The sequence below is a fragment of the Pelodiscus sinensis genome, chromosome 5, assembly GCF_052426305.1.
Source record: "Pelodiscus sinensis isolate ZL-2025 chromosome 5, ASM5242630v1, whole genome shotgun sequence".
NCBI lineage: Eukaryota > Metazoa > Chordata > Testudines > Trionychidae > Pelodiscus > Pelodiscus sinensis.
In genome coordinates, this window is record NC_143056.1 from 80,178,356 (window position 1) to 80,195,590 (window position 17,235).

The window sequence follows — 17,235 nt, forward strand, 5'->3', positions numbered from 1 at the left end:
CTTTTATTGGGGTGTCTGCAACCTCATCATTGTCCCAGTCATGGAATAAAAAACAATTCTATACTTAGATGCATTGTTTTTTCTTACTTAAAACTACAGTAGAGTTGTTTCTTCACTTCTCAGGCATATACCATCTTGCACCTACAGTCTTGCAGAGAATATGTTTGCTTTGATTTAAATATATAGATTCTTAGGAATTAATTATATAAATTCTGGAAGGGTTGAGTATTACTATTTGCTGCTAGCTAAAGGTAAGATGAAAAACAGCATCAAAATGAAAAAAAAAAATCAATCCTGCAAGTTTGTCCTTGGTATTGTAATAATGGCAGTCCTTATGCAGGAAATAACGCTCACTGATGACAATCAGTGTTTTACCTGACTGTTGGCGACAGGCCCTACATTGCCAATTACCAATTGTACGGATCTAAAAAAAAATGTAACTAGTTTCACTGAATAATATACAACTCTGATTTGGTAGGGAACTCTGAGGCCTAGTATACACTAGTCCAGGCAGGTCGGCTTAAGGTACACCATCCAGCTATGCAAATACGTAGCTGGATTTGGCTTACCTTAAGCCATGCTGCTGCAGAGTCTACAGCAGGGGTGGGGAATCTTTTTGGGGTTGGGAGCCACTGACTGACAGAAAAGTCAGTTGCAGACCACAAACAAACAGCGTTGGATTGGGGGGTCTATACTAGACCCGCTAAATTAAACACTAGAGGATAGACCTCTGGAGGGCCAATCTTTATAGTGTAGAGAAGCCCTGAGAGCCTGATCCTCAGGGGTATCAGGATCAGGTGTATAAACAAGAAAAAATAGTGAGCTAAATTACTGTACTCAAAGCTACTTCATGGTATGCATTAATACAGAAAGTCAGCAAAATGATACTATTGGCAACTCAAACTGCTCTAAGGATGAATTTATTCATTGTCATCAAAACCAAGCATCAATAGTAATGGCTACCTGGATAAATTCACATCAAGCTGACCTGGCTAATTATCCCCTTCGTCACAAAGCTATTCCTTGTATCCCAATGTGTCACGTGTATCAGTGAACATGCTGGGTTTGCTGTAATGGGTGCGTCTAGACTGCCAGCTGTGTACATTGGCTGCTTGAATTTGCGCAAGAGCACTGATGTTCTAATGTAAGAATTCAGTGCTTCTTGCACAAATACTTTGACGCTCCCGCTCAGGGATAAGCCCTCTTGCGCAAGAATACTTGCACAAGAGGACCAGTGTAGAAAGGCACCTTAATTTTTTGCGCAAAAAAGCTCCATGTCTAAAATGGCTATCGGAGCTTTCTTGCACAAAAGCATGTCTATACTAGGCACGGATGCTTTTGCGAAAAAGCACTTTCTGCACAAAAGCATCCGTGCCAATCTAGACACTCTTTTGCAGGAATACTTAACGGAAAAACTTTTCCGTTAAAAGTATTTCCGCAAAATCATGCCACTCTAGACGCAGCCAATGTGTATGCCTTTGTCCCATGGCAAAGAAATCCAGATTACAATGTGTTGTTGAATCCAACAGAACTTTAATTCCACAATAGATTTGTTTGATACAATTTGATTATGGGCACAGGCTTCTGTAATTTATTTCAGTGTGTATTAAATATGTATGCTGTTTGAGTGATATGGTATTGTATGTTCTTTCATAACAGGAAGTATAGCAGGCATGTATTTGTTTGTATTAAAGAAGTGGTATTTTAAAATATCAAAAAATGGTTTAGTCTCATTATTACATTGATTGCAAAATGTAACAGTGTCAATGATCTTCCAGGTTTATTGGCTCTCATCAAAAGACATACAAGCTGCCTTTTGTTGGTTGCATCTTGTCTTAAGTAAGTTCTTGGTGGGCAGCAATGGTCTCTCAGACTCTCTGTTTGCATGATGTCTGACATAAGGCCGTGATTTGACTAGGGTCTCAGGGCATTACAGTAATATTATTATTCAGGTTTTACTTATAGTAACATGCAGTATGTGTTAGCTGCTTTTCAAACACTCGACAGTCCCTCCTCCAAGGAACTCTTAATCTAGGAACAAACAGGGAGACAAAGGTTAGGGGAAATGGAATAGAAACAACAGAAAACAAAAATTAATATGCAAGTCAGTCTGATTCACTGTACCCAGCACAGCAGAAGTGAATCTTTAAGAGGGACACAGGTGAAGAGAACATAAGGGCTTTGCAGATGGGCTGAGGGAGATTGTACCTAGCATGGGGGAAATTGACAAACAAATGGACAAGGCTGGGAGTGTTAGCAGAATAGGGAATGGGCATAATACAAAGCGTGACAAGCTTGGATAAATGGAAAGAGAACGAGTTACATAGAGCTTTGAATGTGGCCACCAGAATCTACATTTTATTTGATAGTGGATGGGAAGCCAATGAAGAGTTTCAAAGGAGGTAGTGACATAATCAAGTTGACAAGCAAGGAAAATGAATGTAGCAGCTGTATTTTGCATGAACTAAATGGGAGCAATATGTGATGTCTGGGAAGCCGGAATCAAGGATATTGAAGTAGTTAAGTTGGGCTATAATGAGGGCCTGGGTGAGAGATGTTGCTGTGAGAATATAGATATGCCCTATAAGTGTGGAGCAGGAAAGAGAGAGGAAAAAAATACTAGGTTCATACATTCATATTAATGCAAGTGATAAATAAGAATACTAATAAATTGATCTCAAGAGGCCTTACCTTAAGAGGACTTGCTTAATGACAAATCTGTAGTAACTTCAACGAATGGTTTGCATGAATTAGGATCACAGGACTTGACTGAACATTAAGGTTGGTCACAATTTTTCAAAGAAATTTTTCTTGAGGAAAATGGGATTGTCAAAATCAAAGTTTTCTAAAGAGAAGATAGATTTTGGTAGAATTTAGTATCCGGAAGCTCAGTGTGTTATATTTTGGTTTGACCATATTGAAACACTTTATTTTGAATCAACATTAATCTCTCCATCCCCTTGAGCCACTACTGTACTTTATAGGAAATGGAGTTCTTTATCCCTCCTTCCTCTGTAGTCTCCTCTGGCTCTGTTTCCCAGTCAGACTCCATCATCCATGAAGCTCCATAGTTTCTACCTGTGGGTGAGCTGCATTGATGTCTCATGGGAGTTGTAGTTTCCCCACATTCCATAAACCAGTGTGAAAGGAGAAAAAACAGAGCTGTAGGATCCATTGCCACATAGATCCAAATGTTCTTCTCATTGAGGAGGCGGTGCATTTGGATATGGGTTAACATAGCCTTAAGTTTGCAATAATGGCATTTCCTCCCTGTATTCTTCCATCTGCACTAAGATGCTGAATTTAGAGCCAGTATTGGAGGTGTGTATTCTATAGGATAATCTGGGATTGTTTGAGTACACTGTCACCGTTGTATTTATATTGGCTAGTTCAAAAGATACAACAGTCTCTCAGGCATAAACTGATCACATGGTTGGATTGAGAAAGCATTCCATCTACCCCCATATTATAGCATTGCACAAGTAGAGCATTGATTTTTCTGTGGAGAAACACACAATTGCTACATATCTTACACAATTGCTCCTGTGTTCTGGTTTGTCTACTGATCCGTTTATACCTCTTGCCTGTGGGCTGGTCTTGTGTGCAGCTTCAGTGTTTCTACAGTCTTGTTAGACTTTTAAGCAAAGACAAGAAAGTTATTGGGATGACAGAGCAGAGGCCCATTTAGCTCAAATCAGTTTTGGAATAGAAAAAAATAAATAAACCCAGCTCATAAAATCTCTCTAGCACAGTGTGATTCACTCTTTAAAAGATGAAAACAGGTGAGATGAGATTTGGGTGAAAGTGTGGATCAGTCCCCTTTGGAACCTATGTATTCATTCCTAGCTGTTACCTGTTCGTAGCACAAGAGTACAAACAGGAAGTAGGAAGGATGTTGAGATAATGCAGGACTAGAACTAAACCAAAATTAGCAGATAAAGTACAAAATCAAATGTAAGTAAAGACACTTCCACAGGTCTTACGCTGACCGATTCCTGTAGTATATATCAGGCCTCGACCTTCAGCTTCATCTCAGACAACTTGCACTATACTGTTATGCAATGTAATGTCAATACAAACATCTGTAACATATTCAAAACTGAAAGTGGGGGAATAGCATAATATAGACTGAATTTAATCTCACAGCCACAGCCTACCATATTATTATATTGGGCTATTGTATCACTGAGTAGTAGTCTCGATTGTCCAATTTAAATAAATCTGTAAAATTAGGATAGATTGTATCAGGTTCACTCACTTTTACGCACAGCTGACTCCTTTAGGGTGGCTTGTGGGGAAGTGACCAGCTGCTCCAATGACGACGTGCCCCCTTTGGGTGAGGTGTTCTCTTCGGGTCACTGCCTTCCCACAGTGACCACTCCGGTCTTGGTCTGCGCCCCCTTCCTGGGCGGGGAAGGGAGTCATTGTTCTTCCTTCAGTCCAGGGTCCTCCCTACTCCCTAGGATCCCCAGTTCTTCTTCCTGGGAACACCCAGCTCCCTTCAAGAACACACAGTTCCTCAGCACCCTCAGGCCTCAGTGGCCCACTGCCAGTCCCTCTCTAGCCCTGCCTCCAGGCGGACTGCAGTCTCTCCTGGCCATTTCTCCCTGGCTAAAGGTGTGCCTCTGCCTGCCCAGTAAGGTTGCCAGGTGTCCGGTTTTCTACCGTGCAGTCTGGTATTTGCACCGTCTGTCCAGTAGAAAAATTCAGAAAAACCTGGACATGTGCAATGTCTGGTATTTCCTGAATTCCCGGCTGGGCACCAGATGGAAGCCTGGTGGGGGCGTGACTGGAAGGCAGTGCTGCGATTGGTGCTGGGAGCCCTGTGGTTGCACGTAAAAGCCGGGTGGGGTGGGGCGGGGTCCAGGACTCCCAGCCACGCCCCCCACCCGAGTCCCAGCTGGGAGCCTCTGGTTGTGTGCAGAAGCCGGACAGGAGGCATGACTCCCAGCCCCGCCCACCCCGGCTTCTGCTCACACCTAAAGGGAGTGCCTGCTGGGGGCGCGGCCGGAAGGACTCCAGCTGTGGCCAGTGGCTGTACCCCCCTGCCAGGTCTGCTTCCCACCCCTCTTCTTCTGGGCCCTCCCGTCCAGCCCCACACCCCCCTTCCTCCCAGCCAGTCCCGCGGCCCCTGGGTCCCCACCCTACCCCACCTAACCTCCCTCCCAGCCGGTTCTCCCCCGCCATCGCCACCGCCCACGACCAAGTGTGTCCAGTTTTTTGGCAGGGTCTACCTGGCAACCCTACTGCTCAGTTGCTTCTTGAAACCCTGCCTTGTGGTCTTATGGCCTGGGGCTTCCCTGGCTGGAACTCCCCCAGTCTACCACGGCTGCCTCCTTGCAGCCCAGCCTTTTAGAGCTGCCTCCATGCGAGCCCTGTCAATGGCCGTGATGTCATCATCGGGCACCCGGGCCAGCTGCGCCCTAGGCAACTGCCTAGTTCACCTAGGCTCACGGGCCGTCCCTAAGTGATGGGGTCATATATGTAGCTAAATGAATAGAATTTACAGCATGCCATAGAGATTTTCTATTGACCATACAGCGCTATTATGCTCAAAAGTGGAATGGTGGGCTTGAAATGAGTCTGATCCAAAAGATATTTAGAAGGCCCTTAAGCATAAAAAAATTATGGTTGATGAGATCAGCAACAGCTGACAGAAACAGCATAAAGAAGATGCACTAAAATATGGCCCAGGTTACCAGTCATATTAAGGTTATTACGAAATTGCACAAGAATGCTTCCAACACTGAAGCCAGAGCAATAATACTTGATACAATACAATGTTCCCATGATGACTTAGGAAAAGCCAATTCAGGACAATTATTTGCATACTCAGCCTTGGCCAATAAAGAACAGTAAGAATAAGAGTGGGGGGAAAAAACAGTGTGGAAGAGGGCAAATTGAAGCCTGGGATTTTGGGAGCGGTGGGATGAGGAAAAAGGGGAGAGACTTGAAGGGGACACAAGTTGTGGAAATCAGGACTTGTGTTGATACTTCTAGCCCCATGGTCCTACAGTAAAGGGGTGTCTCATAAAGATTTAGCTTAGCTTTGCACAATCCTGCCATGGGATGTAGGGCCAGCATGAATATGGCAGAACTTGCATGAGGTGAAAGGAGTCAGCCAGTGGTCTGCTTTAATATACTTAGGGCCAGTTCTGATGGAAGCTGTGTAAACAAGGAAAAGAATCAATATCAAGCAGTATGACTCAAAGCAAAGCAATCATTTTAATTATATGAACCAAATCTCCCTGACTGAGCAACTGCCTATTAACAGACTCTTGTTATCGTGACCTGCACAACTGGGGGAACTTTAATACAGAAAAACAATATTAAAAATATTTGGCACACACAACTCTGAATAATAGGAAGATGGAACCTGCTGCATCAGGGAGCACAACACATGAAAAATAACTCAGTGGCACAGAAACTACATTATGGTTTATTCAGCATACAGGCATGTGCCTGAACCACTATTATTCTGGACAAGTTTCATTGGGGTAGCTGTGTTAGTCTATATCTGCAAAATCAAGGAGGAGTCCAGTGGCACCTTAAAGACTACTGATTTATTTGGGCATAAGCTTTTGTGGGTAATGAAGTGGATTTTACCCACATAACCTTATACCCAAGAGTTACATCTACAGACCAGGGCAAAAGTTGAATTAAGTTATGCAACTTCAGTTACGTCAATTGCATAGCTTAAGTCAAAATAGCTTAATTCCGCTTTTGGCTCTGTCTAAACACCCTTTCTTTGACTTCCCGTACTCCTCGTGAAATGAGGGTTAGCATGAGTTGGAGTAAGAAGTCCTCCAACTCAACATTATTTTGAAATAAAGGGTTGTAATGTAGACACGCACTGTTATTTTGGAATAACATCACCTTAGTCTTTAAGGTGTCATAGGACTCCTCATTGTTTATTCTGGACTATCATTCACTAATAATAATATATTTTAATTTTTTGAACCTGTGGTGAAATTGAAAAAGTGCCCATCAGCATGGCAAAGGCTAAGAAGAGCCTTTGGGCCTAGCTAGCCCTTCCTCCTTATCCCTGCAGCTAATGCGAGGTCTGAAGGGGAGAGAAAAGGAGAAAGCCTGGTCCAGTTCAGGCTGATTGGTAAACAGGCAGGAGCTATCTACTGCCCTAACTGAAAGGTAGACTGCTAGCCAAGTCATCGTGTTCTCTATTCCAATCAAAGGAGGCTGTGGAGGAGATTTAAGTACAGGCAGTCCCTGGGTTACATGGATCCGACTTACATCGGATCCCTACTTACAAACGGGATGAGGCAACCCTGCACTAGCTGCTTCCCCCCAACAGACCAGGGAGACGCGAAGCTAGAGCCTCCCCCAGCAGACCAGGGAGACACGGAGAGGCTTTTCTCAGCAGACACCTCAGCTTGAGAATAAAGGACTGAGGGAAGTGAGGTGTGGGAGAATAAAACTGAGCTCTGGAGAAATGTTTGGCTAGAGTTTCCCCTACAATATGTACCAGTTCCGACTTACATACAAATTCAACTTAAGAACAAACCTACAGTCCCTATCTTGTACGTAACCCGGGGACTGCCTGTATATCTGTCTGGCAACTGAGGAAGCTGCAGGTCAGAGATTTTGTGGGCACAGGTGCTGATCTTCTGTCTGAGTAGGTGCTCCACTCCTGCTCTGCCCCAAGGCCTTGCCCCACTCTGCCCTTTTCCCAACACCCCACCATTTGGCCTTTCCCACCTTGCTCTGGCCTGCCCCATGAGGCCCTGTCCCCAACTCTGCCTCTTCCTGCCTTGCTTCCCTCTCTCCAGCATTGCCTACCTATTGCTGAGCAGCTGATTGAAAGTAGCTGGAGGGTGCTGAGCACTCACTAGTTTTTTCTGTGGGTGCTCTAGCCCCAGAGCACCCATAGAGTTGGTGCCTATAATTGTGGGGTTTGGTGTCACCAAACTTATGAGTGTCTTGCCTAAATGAGGCTGGGACAGTGTCTGAGCATCACCCCAAATCCATGAGAGGCAAGCCTCCCTCCCACCCTCAGCAAATTGGAAAATAAAGATCACAGCACAAACTGAAGGGATGCTGGTAGGAAGTAGCTCAGGACAGTGGATTTAGACTCCCTGCTTAAAGTTCCCCCTCTAGTAGGGTCGAAGGGCCTGGGGTCCCTCTACCTCCAGTAAGTGAAAAACTAACAATGAGTTCTATGGCACCTTAAGACTAACAGATATATTTGGGCATAAGTTTTTGTGAGTAAAAAACATTTCATCTCCATGCACTTGATGAACTGTTTTTTACTCACAAAAGCTTATGCCCAAATAAATCTGTTGGGGCTTGTCTACACTATGGAGAAGATTGACCCTCCGGAGGTTGATCTTCTAGTGTTCGATTTAGTGGGTCTAGTGTAGACCCCAAAACTGAATGCTGAGGGCAGCCCCTGCCGGCGTCCTGTACTCATTCTATGAGAAGGAAAGGAAGCCAACGGGAGCGTGTGCTCCCGTCAGCCTCCTGCAGTGTAGACACTTCAGCAGCTTGGCTTAAAATAAGCCAAATCCAGCTACGCATTTTGCATAGCTGGATGGCGTACCTTAAGCCGACCTGCCAGGTTTAGTGTAGACCAGGCCCTAGTCTTTAAGGTGCCACAACCTAACCCTCTCCCTCTCCCCCCACCTTCAAGAAACAATCCCTCTCTGCTTTCAAAAAGTGCCAGTCTTTATGACTACATATGAACGAGACATTGGAATTGCTTGGCATCTGATGTGTTAACCTATTTGCTGCTAACATCATATATGATGGGACATTAGTGTAGCTTTGATTCTGTGGGAAGAGCCTCATTTACTGACTCACCAAAACTATTTACATCAGGCTGTGTTTTCTTTGAAATTCTCCATATAACTTTTGACCAGGCCCAGCCTGATTATTTCCAGTTTAGTGCAACAATACATTTTCACATCCAGAAGAGATCTTGCTGAAAATCTTTGCATAAGGCCGTAGCTGAAATAAAGTTGATTTATGCTCTAATTTTTTTCATGAGTGTCATAGCAAGCTCCTAATATTAATATTTATTCATTTAGAGGAGGACGAGGCTCTGGTGGCTTTACATTTTCAAGGGGGAAACAAAATGTCCCTGATTTGGTCCTCTATTGTTCTGAAAATAGAACATTTGTGTCCCTTATTTTAGCAAAGGCTTATATACTGTGACATAGCACAAACATCTGATTTCTTGTCTGGATGCAGTGAAGTGCCAAGAGTCAAACGTTCTGCCCTGTAGTTTTTAGCAGCTTAGGTATCTGACCTACTGCACAGCTGGACTCCAGGCTGTCTCCCTACTGTGATTACAGTCCAAGAGCAGGAGTATCAAGGCCTCAACTTGTACCGTATATTCCGGCGTACAAGTCGACCTCTGAAGTTAAAAAACATCCCCCAAAAATCGGGGGTCGTCTTGTACGCCGGATGCCCCGCCGCCGGAGCCCCTCCGCGGCTTTGAAAGCCTCGGGGGAAGCCGGCGGGGGGGGGCATCCCAGGCGCGCATGGGCTGCCCCCCCGCCGGAGCCCCTCCGTGGCTTTGAAAGCCTCGGGGGAAGCCGGCGGGGGGGCATCCCAGGCGCGCATGGGCTGCCCGCCTGCCGGAGCCCCTCCGCAGCTTTGAAAGCCTCGGGGGGCCGGCGGCGGGGCATCCCAGGCGCGCATGGGCTGCCCCCCCGCCGGAGCCCCTCCGTGGCTTTGAAAGCCTCGGGGGAAGCCGGCGGGGGGGCATCCCAGGCGCGCATGGGCTGCCCGCCTGCCGGAGCCCCTCCGCGGCTTTGAAAGCCTCGGGGGAAGCCGGCGGCGGGGCATCCCAGGCGCGCATGGGCTGCCCCCCCTCCGGAGCCCCTCCGCGCCGCCGCGGAGGGGCTCCGGAGGGGGGGCAGCCCATGCGTGCCTGGGATGCCCCGCCGCCGGCTTCCCCCGAGGCTTTCAAAGCCGCGGAGGGGCTCCGGCGGGGGGGGGGGGGGCGGAGCCCAGGCGCTCCTGGCGGCTTTGCTCCCGGTGCCTCTGGTCTGCTGGGGACCATCTCCAGCAGACCAGGGACACCGGGAGCAAAGGAGGCGGAGGGGCGCTGGGGTATAAGATGAAACCCTATCTTTTAATTAAAAAGATAGGGGGTCGTCTTATATGCCCAGTCGCCCTATATGCCGGAAAATACGGTACTGAGACCGGGTGGCTAACCACTCCTGGTAAACAGCTGTACAGACAATATCAGTAACTGCGAGCTGCGCTTTAGGGCTGAAGGACGCCCCCAGGCAAAGCTAGATTGTCCCTCTAGTTTGGCCCCGTCTGGGGATTCTCTCCTAACTGGGACTCCATAAGCAGCTGAGCCTGGCACCTTCAAACCAGCCGCCCTAACGACACCAACGGCCGCAGAACGATCTATAAGACTGACAAGCGCTTCTGCCAACAGCGGTAGGAGCGTAAATTCGACCACGCGGCGTGCAGGCGTCGGATGAATGGGAGCATTTGATCAGCGTTCCTCTGTTCCAATCAGAAGGCAGTCGGCATAGGCCCGTAAATTCGGGGCGGAGTGCCGAAGCGCTGTCCAATGAAAGAGGACTTTGTTTTTGAGGGCGAGGCATCTCAGCCAATGGCGAAGTCGTGGGGGCGGGTAGTGTTACGGGCGTGGGTGAGCGGCGGCCCGCAAAGCTTAGTCTGCTTTGGGACACCACCCCGCAGCATGGAGGCGCAAGGAACTCTCCCGAGTGGCGGTCTCCTCTATTGGGTGGGGGTGCTGAGTGCCGTGTACATCACCGCGCGGGTCGCCTACTGTCTGTTGGCCGGGCTGCGCGTCTGGGTGCTGGGCCGCCCGGTTGTGCTGGGCCCGGGGCTCGGTGCCTGGGCAGGTGAGTGCGCTGCTCTGGGGTTGCCCTTGTTTGAGGTGCCCCTTGTCCCGTCGAGACTTGGGGCTCCCTCTTCAGCAAGTGGTGTCTCCTGGGGGCCTCTTTCGGTTTCCCCTTCCCTTTACTGGGGCCTTCCCGCTGGGACCCCCACGTGGCTGGCACTGTCCCAGGCAGCCGTCTCCCCACTCTCCCTATGGGGGTGGGAGCGAGGCGCGCAGAGTCTCTTCCGTGTTCCCGGCACAAGTCCCTGTCCCGGGGAGAGGCGCGAGCCGGGACCGGAGATCTGCCTATTCCCAGTCTCCCCCAGCCCTGCATGGGGCTAGCCCGGCCTCCCCTTCAGGCTCACCCCTACTTCTTGGCGTGGTCCTGGTATCTTTCCCCCCCCCCCCCCCCGCCCCGAGGGAGATGTGTGTGTTTCCGAGGAGATAGCAGGGAGCTGCTGCTGCTCTAGGAATGTGTCCGTGTCAGTGGGAGACGGGACTAAACCAGATCAGTGTGTTCCAGCAAAACTTCTCATCAATGAACTGCTTGTGCGCATCCAACATCACATGACAGCTGTAGTATCTGTAGGGCTCTGCCCAATTCAGGGTCCATTTTGGTTAATTTCAGGGTCATAGGATTTAAAAATTATAAACTTCATAAATTCAGCTGTTTACATTTGAAATATTATGGTGCTGTTGTAGGGTTCTGACCCATAAAGGAGTTATGGGGTTGCAAGGTTGTTGTAGGGGTGAGCTGCAGTAGAGCTATCCTTCTGTGCTGTTTCTTGTGATGGGACAGCCTTCAGAGCTAGTTGCATCTGACGAAGTGGGTCTTTGCCCACGAAAGCTTATGCTCCTACACTTCAGTTAGTCTATAAGGTGCCACAGGACTCCTCGTCGCTCCTTCAGAGCTAGGCTGGTGGAAAGCAGTGACTGGTGGCCAGGGGTCCAGCTCTGAAAGCAGTTACAGCCAGTACCAGAGCAGAAGTAAGGATGGTGTGATATGATGGTGTCACTGTTATGTGCTGCTGTCTGCAGAGCAGGGGTCTGTCAGCAGCCACCATTTTCTGGATGCTCAATTCTAAAGGTAGCAGCACGGAAAGGATGTATGGTATGGTATTGCCTCCTTTTCTTCTTCACTGCTGCTTTCAAGGCATTGCCTTCAGAACTGGGCACCTGGTCAACAAAAGCTGTTCCCTGGCCTCCCAGCTCTGGAGGCAGCACAGAAGTAAGGGTGGAAATAGGACGACCCCCCTATAATAATCCTGTGACTCCCTGCAATTCCCTTATAGGTCAAGCCCCCCAATTATGAGAAAAACTGGTCATCCCAATGATATCTGTATAGTAGACGGTACATTTTGGTAAGAACACACCCAAGACCAGATTTCAGGGTTTGTGATGCATTTTTCATGGTCACCAATTTTGCAGGGCCCTAAGTATAGTTTAACCTCCCCATTCCGAAACACTCAGGCTACGTCTACACTGGCCCCTTTTCCGGAAGGGGCATGTAAATTTCACTAGTCGTCGTAGGGAAATCCGCGGGGGATTTAAATATCCCCGCGGCATTTAAATAAAAATGTCCGCCGCTTTTTTCCGGCTTTTAAAAAAGCCGGAAAAGAGCGTCTAGACTGGCCCCGATCCTCCGGGAAAAGCGCCCTTTTCCGGAGGGTCTTATTCTTACTTCAAAGTAAGAATAAGACCCTCCGGAAAAGGGCGCTTTTCCCGGAGGATCGGGGCCAGTCTAGACGCTCTTTTCCGGCTTTTTTAAAAGCCGGAAAAAAGCGGCGGACATTTTTATTTAAATGCCGCGGGGATATTTAAATCCCCCGCGGATTTCCCTACGACGACTAGTGAAATTTACATGCCCCTTCCGGAAAAGGGGCCAGTGTAGACGTAGCCTCAGTGTATTAAATTAGTTTAATTTAATTTAGATGTGGTCGCCTCATCTCAAAAAGGATATATTGGTATTGGAAAAGTTTCAGAAAAGGGCAACAAAAATGATTAGGGGTTTGGAATGGGACCCATGTGAAGAGAGATTAAAGAGACTGTGACTTTTCAATTTAGAAAAGAGGAGATTGAGGGGAGATATGATAGAGGTCTATAAAATCACGACTGTTGTGGAAAAAGTGAATAAGGAAAAATTGTTTCCTTGTTCCCCTAATATAAGAACATGGGGTCACCAAATGAAATTAATAGGTAGCAGATTTAAAACAAACAAAAGGAAGCTTTTCTTCACACAGTGCACAGTCAACCTGTGGCATTCCTTGCCAGAGGATGTTGTGAAGACCAGGACTTTTTAACAGGGTTAAAAAAAGAACTAGATCATGGAGGTTAGGTCCATCAATGGCTATTAGCCAGCATGGGTAGGAATGGTGTCCTCTGTTCGTTAGAGGCTGGAAATGGATGACAGGAGAGGGATTGCAGATTCCTTGTTCTGTTCACTCCCTCTGGGGCATCTGGCATTGGCCGCTGTCAGCAGACAGGATACTGGGCTATACGGACCTTTGGTCTGTCACAGTATGGTCATTCTTATGTTCTTAAAGAAAACAGTGGAAATCTGGAACATATGCTTCAGAGATAATCTCAGTCTGCTCAAATACAACTCAGTCTGCTTTGATATCATAGCCATATGAGCCTGCCAAGTTCCAAGTTTGGGACAAGGACCTAGAATGAAGGTCCATGAGAATGCCATCGTAAAGGGAAGTGGGATCTGGCTAGACGTAAACATTTTCTTTCGATGATTCTCTCTTTTGAGTGTCATAAATACATTATAGCATTTAGTCCACTAGATCACATGCAAGGTTGGGAGCCAACGGGCTTTTGTTCTGATTGTGGTGTTGCAACCAATTAAATCTGCGGATTGGATAACTCACGTAATCCCTGTCACTCTTTGTTAAACAAATAATCCATTCTCTTTGGTAGTTCGGGGGAAGGGGAGAGTTTTATAAGTGTGACCAGTGCAGTCCTCACTTAAACAGCCAATGAAGTGCCTGTCATGCACCTGTTCATTGTTTAATTTCAGTTTTTTGTCCTTTTTCTTTGCCATTTTGTTCGCAATTTGCATGTTGCCGGACAATTTTTATTTCATTTTAATAGTAGCACTTTGGACTTTTGGTAGGATTTATGCTTTCTAAAAGTAAAGAAACTGCTAGGACTACAATTCTTTAGTTGATTATTAATGCTAGTAAGGGATAATTCATGCTATAATAGAGCTTTGGGGATTTAATGATCTATACTGAATAAGGAAGTTTGGACCAAATGTTGGACAGCAAGAGAAATATGATTGTTTAAAATCCTCTTTGAAGGAGAACAGTTACTTTTCACATGGCTTAGTTGATCAAAAGCCGAGCCAAATTGCTTTCAGTACCTGCAATAGCCATCATGTTTTCACAATTCTGCTAATTCTGGGAAGGATGCAGGAGAGTAACATTACATATTTTTGTCTATGTATCTTTGTCTTGTTGAGCTTTGTAGCCTTTCTTTAAGTGAAAACTGCCAGAAGTGACATGGAATTGACTTGTTTGGATTGTGAAACTTCCTATTATCATAACATTGTTGAAATTGTATACTAATAATGTAGGTCAATATAGACAAAAAAGGGGAGTCAAACCTAAGAAAGCAATATGAACTGGAAACAAATTCTTCTAGTAATTCAGCTGGATGCACACAATTTGACTTTGCTTCTCCTTTTCAATTCAGCTCTCTTAACGCTTTATTTTCCTCAGGAGAGTGTGATTTTTATCTTTTCCCTGATGACTCTGCCTCAGTTTAAATCACTGGTTAAATTACTAAAGTTACCATTATCTTTCTCTCTTACCAGTTGGTAAAAGATTTATTTTTGTGATGATTTCTACTATTGGTTCCAGCAGTTTACTAGTAGGCCCTAATATAAAAGTATGCTGTCAAAGATTAGATTAGCTTGGGAATGTGGATTTAACAAATGTTGTAGAGTTCAGTGAAGAATAAAAGTGGAGTACATTGCTAATGCATAGTACGTGTATCTAGGTTTCCCTAAGAATTGTTTAAGAGGAAGCTTACCAGGCTGATTGTGTTTTATAGCTCTTGCTATTAGCAGACATATTATTCGTTTCTAGAAGTGCCCATAATAAGTGCTTTCTGGAAAAGTAGATGTAGGGTTAGTTGCAGATGAACTTGGGCAATGCCATTTAGGCACATGGCCACTGAGTCGAATCCATAGCTCTGAGTTAAGTGCCTATGCTCCCTATACAATGTTTGAGGCGATTAAGGTGCCTAAGTATGGGATCCACAAGAGCCAGCATGCTGAGCAGGGAGACACCAATGCTAGGAAATAGGAAGTTCAGAGAAGACGGACATGTCTCAAGCCCTGTTTGTCAAATGGACTTAGGCACCTTCCTCTGCACAGGTTCACATCTGTGAACCCTCTCCTGGAGTTAGGTGCCTAATCCCTTTAAATATTTGTTGGGCGATGGAGAGAGTGAGCATGACTTGCTAGCTGAGTAATTAGGGCACTTAACTGGGAGATGGAAGACTTGGTCCAGTCCCCTGCTTGATGCATCTGCACTATGCCCAGGAGAATGCCCTAACCATTGGACTATGGGGTGGATCTCATGGTCTCCTACTGAAGCTGTGCCAGTGTGTATGAGCTAGGCTCATTGGTTAACTTTCATGGTGACATGCTGTGTCTCTTCTTCCCCTTTCCTCCAGCTGTATCCGAGGCAGCTGCGTAGGGGAGTGGGTGGCTAGACAGGAAATAGTATGCATGGGGAGTTGGCTTAAGCTGACTCCCCACATGTACTGGCTCCTGTGGAGCTTCCTGTCCCTGTGTGTGAAAGTGTAATTGCTGAAAAGTTCAGCAGTTACACATTTATCTAAATGAAAACATATTAATATCCCTAGTGTATAAATACTTAAATGTGCATGTTCAAATCCCTTTTCCATATTAGGCCGAAGAGGAAATTGAACCCAGGTCTCCTCATCCTGTGTGAGGATTCTAACCACTGGGCTAAAATTAAGAAGGAGCATCTCCTCATCCTCTTACCTATTTTGTATTGGTTTTGGTATCCTCTGAAAATGCCTACTAGAGGAGATCCTACACAAAATAGACAAAAGCTTGCTTAGTTATAGGATCCTGCTTAGGCTGTGAGCTCTTTGCCCAAGTGCCTAGAGTAAGATGGCTGTGCATGTGCTCACAGCAGTTAGGTACCTATGTTCTTTTTGTAGATATATTCTACGATTCCTGCTCAAACTCATTTCTCAAACTAACAATTACAACAATAGTTAAGGTTATGCTGAGATCTTTCTAATTCACTTGAATGTACTCTGACTTTCTGAAAACTTCCCTTTCTGGGCTGACAATTTCCATACTATATTATACCAGAAATACCACTTAGTTTTTACAATGTCTAGAATTTCATTGGCACTGCTAAAAACTGTTTGCCAAAAATACAGGTAAAATGTTTGATTTGAGTAGAATTTCTTATCCAGGACTTGCCTTGTTTGAGTACTATGTTTTAGTACTAAATATTGAAGAACGGTAACGTAGCAGCAGCAATTGGAGTAGCTTCCTCAATTACAATGCGTTATGGCATGCTGGACAAAAACGTTGGGTGTGCTGGATTCAGCCTTCAGGTCATATTTTGCCCACCTTGACCTAGCCCCTCTGTGACAACATGTCGGGGTTTCCCCGACTCCTGCACCCCCGAAATGGCATGAACAGACTCCATCAGCCAGTAAAATAGAGGGAGTTTATTGCTTCTCCAGGATACAGCAAGGCATAAACGTAATCTGGTTGCAGGGCAGGCCTAGGATGCCTCAGCCCCCCTTGAGATGGGGGAGACTGGGCCCCTAAATCCCAGCCCCTTGCTTAGGCTGCTTCCTCCATGATACCAGACAGAAACTAGCAACTCTCTTCTAGCCCTGCCCCCCAGCCAGGTGTTGGTCTCCGCCTTCCTCCCTTTGTGTCTCTTCCTTGGAGGCTGAGCCTGGGTGTCTGGGTTAATACAGAGAGTCAGTGAGAATCTCAAATCACAGCGCAGGGGAACCCCGGGTCACAGAGCAGACAGCACCCCCACTACGCCACACCATCTTCTTTCACTGGCCAGTGCCAGATGTTTCAAAGGTAGTGAACAGGAAAACTTAAGAGTGATCTATCCCCTGTTGTGCTGTCCCAGCTTTTAGCAGTTAGAGGTCAGGCACTTAGATCATGGGGTTGCATTCTTAAGCCTCTTGGCTAATAGATATTGATGGACTTATCCTCCATGAACTTATTCATTTGTTTTTTGAACCTTATTGTGCATTTGGTCTTCATAGTATCTGTTGGCAAAGAGTTCCACAGGTTATGGATTGTGTCAATTTTTTTTGTTTGTTTTAAATCTGGTGCCCCTGGCTCATGTGTTGTCAGTGATTTAAGTAAGTCGCAATCTTCTTTG

At 46.2% G+C, this 17,235-nt stretch overlaps 1 protein-coding gene across 2 annotated transcripts in view; it reads left to right on the top strand.

The window, feature by feature from the left end:
- Positions 1 to 10,608: 10,608 nt before the first annotated feature.
- HSD17B12 (hydroxysteroid 17-beta dehydrogenase 12) overlaps positions 10,609 to 17,235 on the top strand; it is a 156,843-nt gene continuing 150,216 nt past the window's right edge. Inside the window, exon 1 of one of the 2 annotated variants that reach the window (XM_089778549.1) lies at positions 10,609 to 10,847. In XM_089778549.1, coding sequence (XP_089634675.1) covers positions 10,682 to 10,847 — 166 coding nt within the window. In that variant the 5' untranslated portion in view covers positions 10,609 to 10,681. The remainder of the gene's footprint in view (positions 10,848 to 17,235) is intronic. The other variant, XM_075927517.2, reaches the window with a different exon arrangement.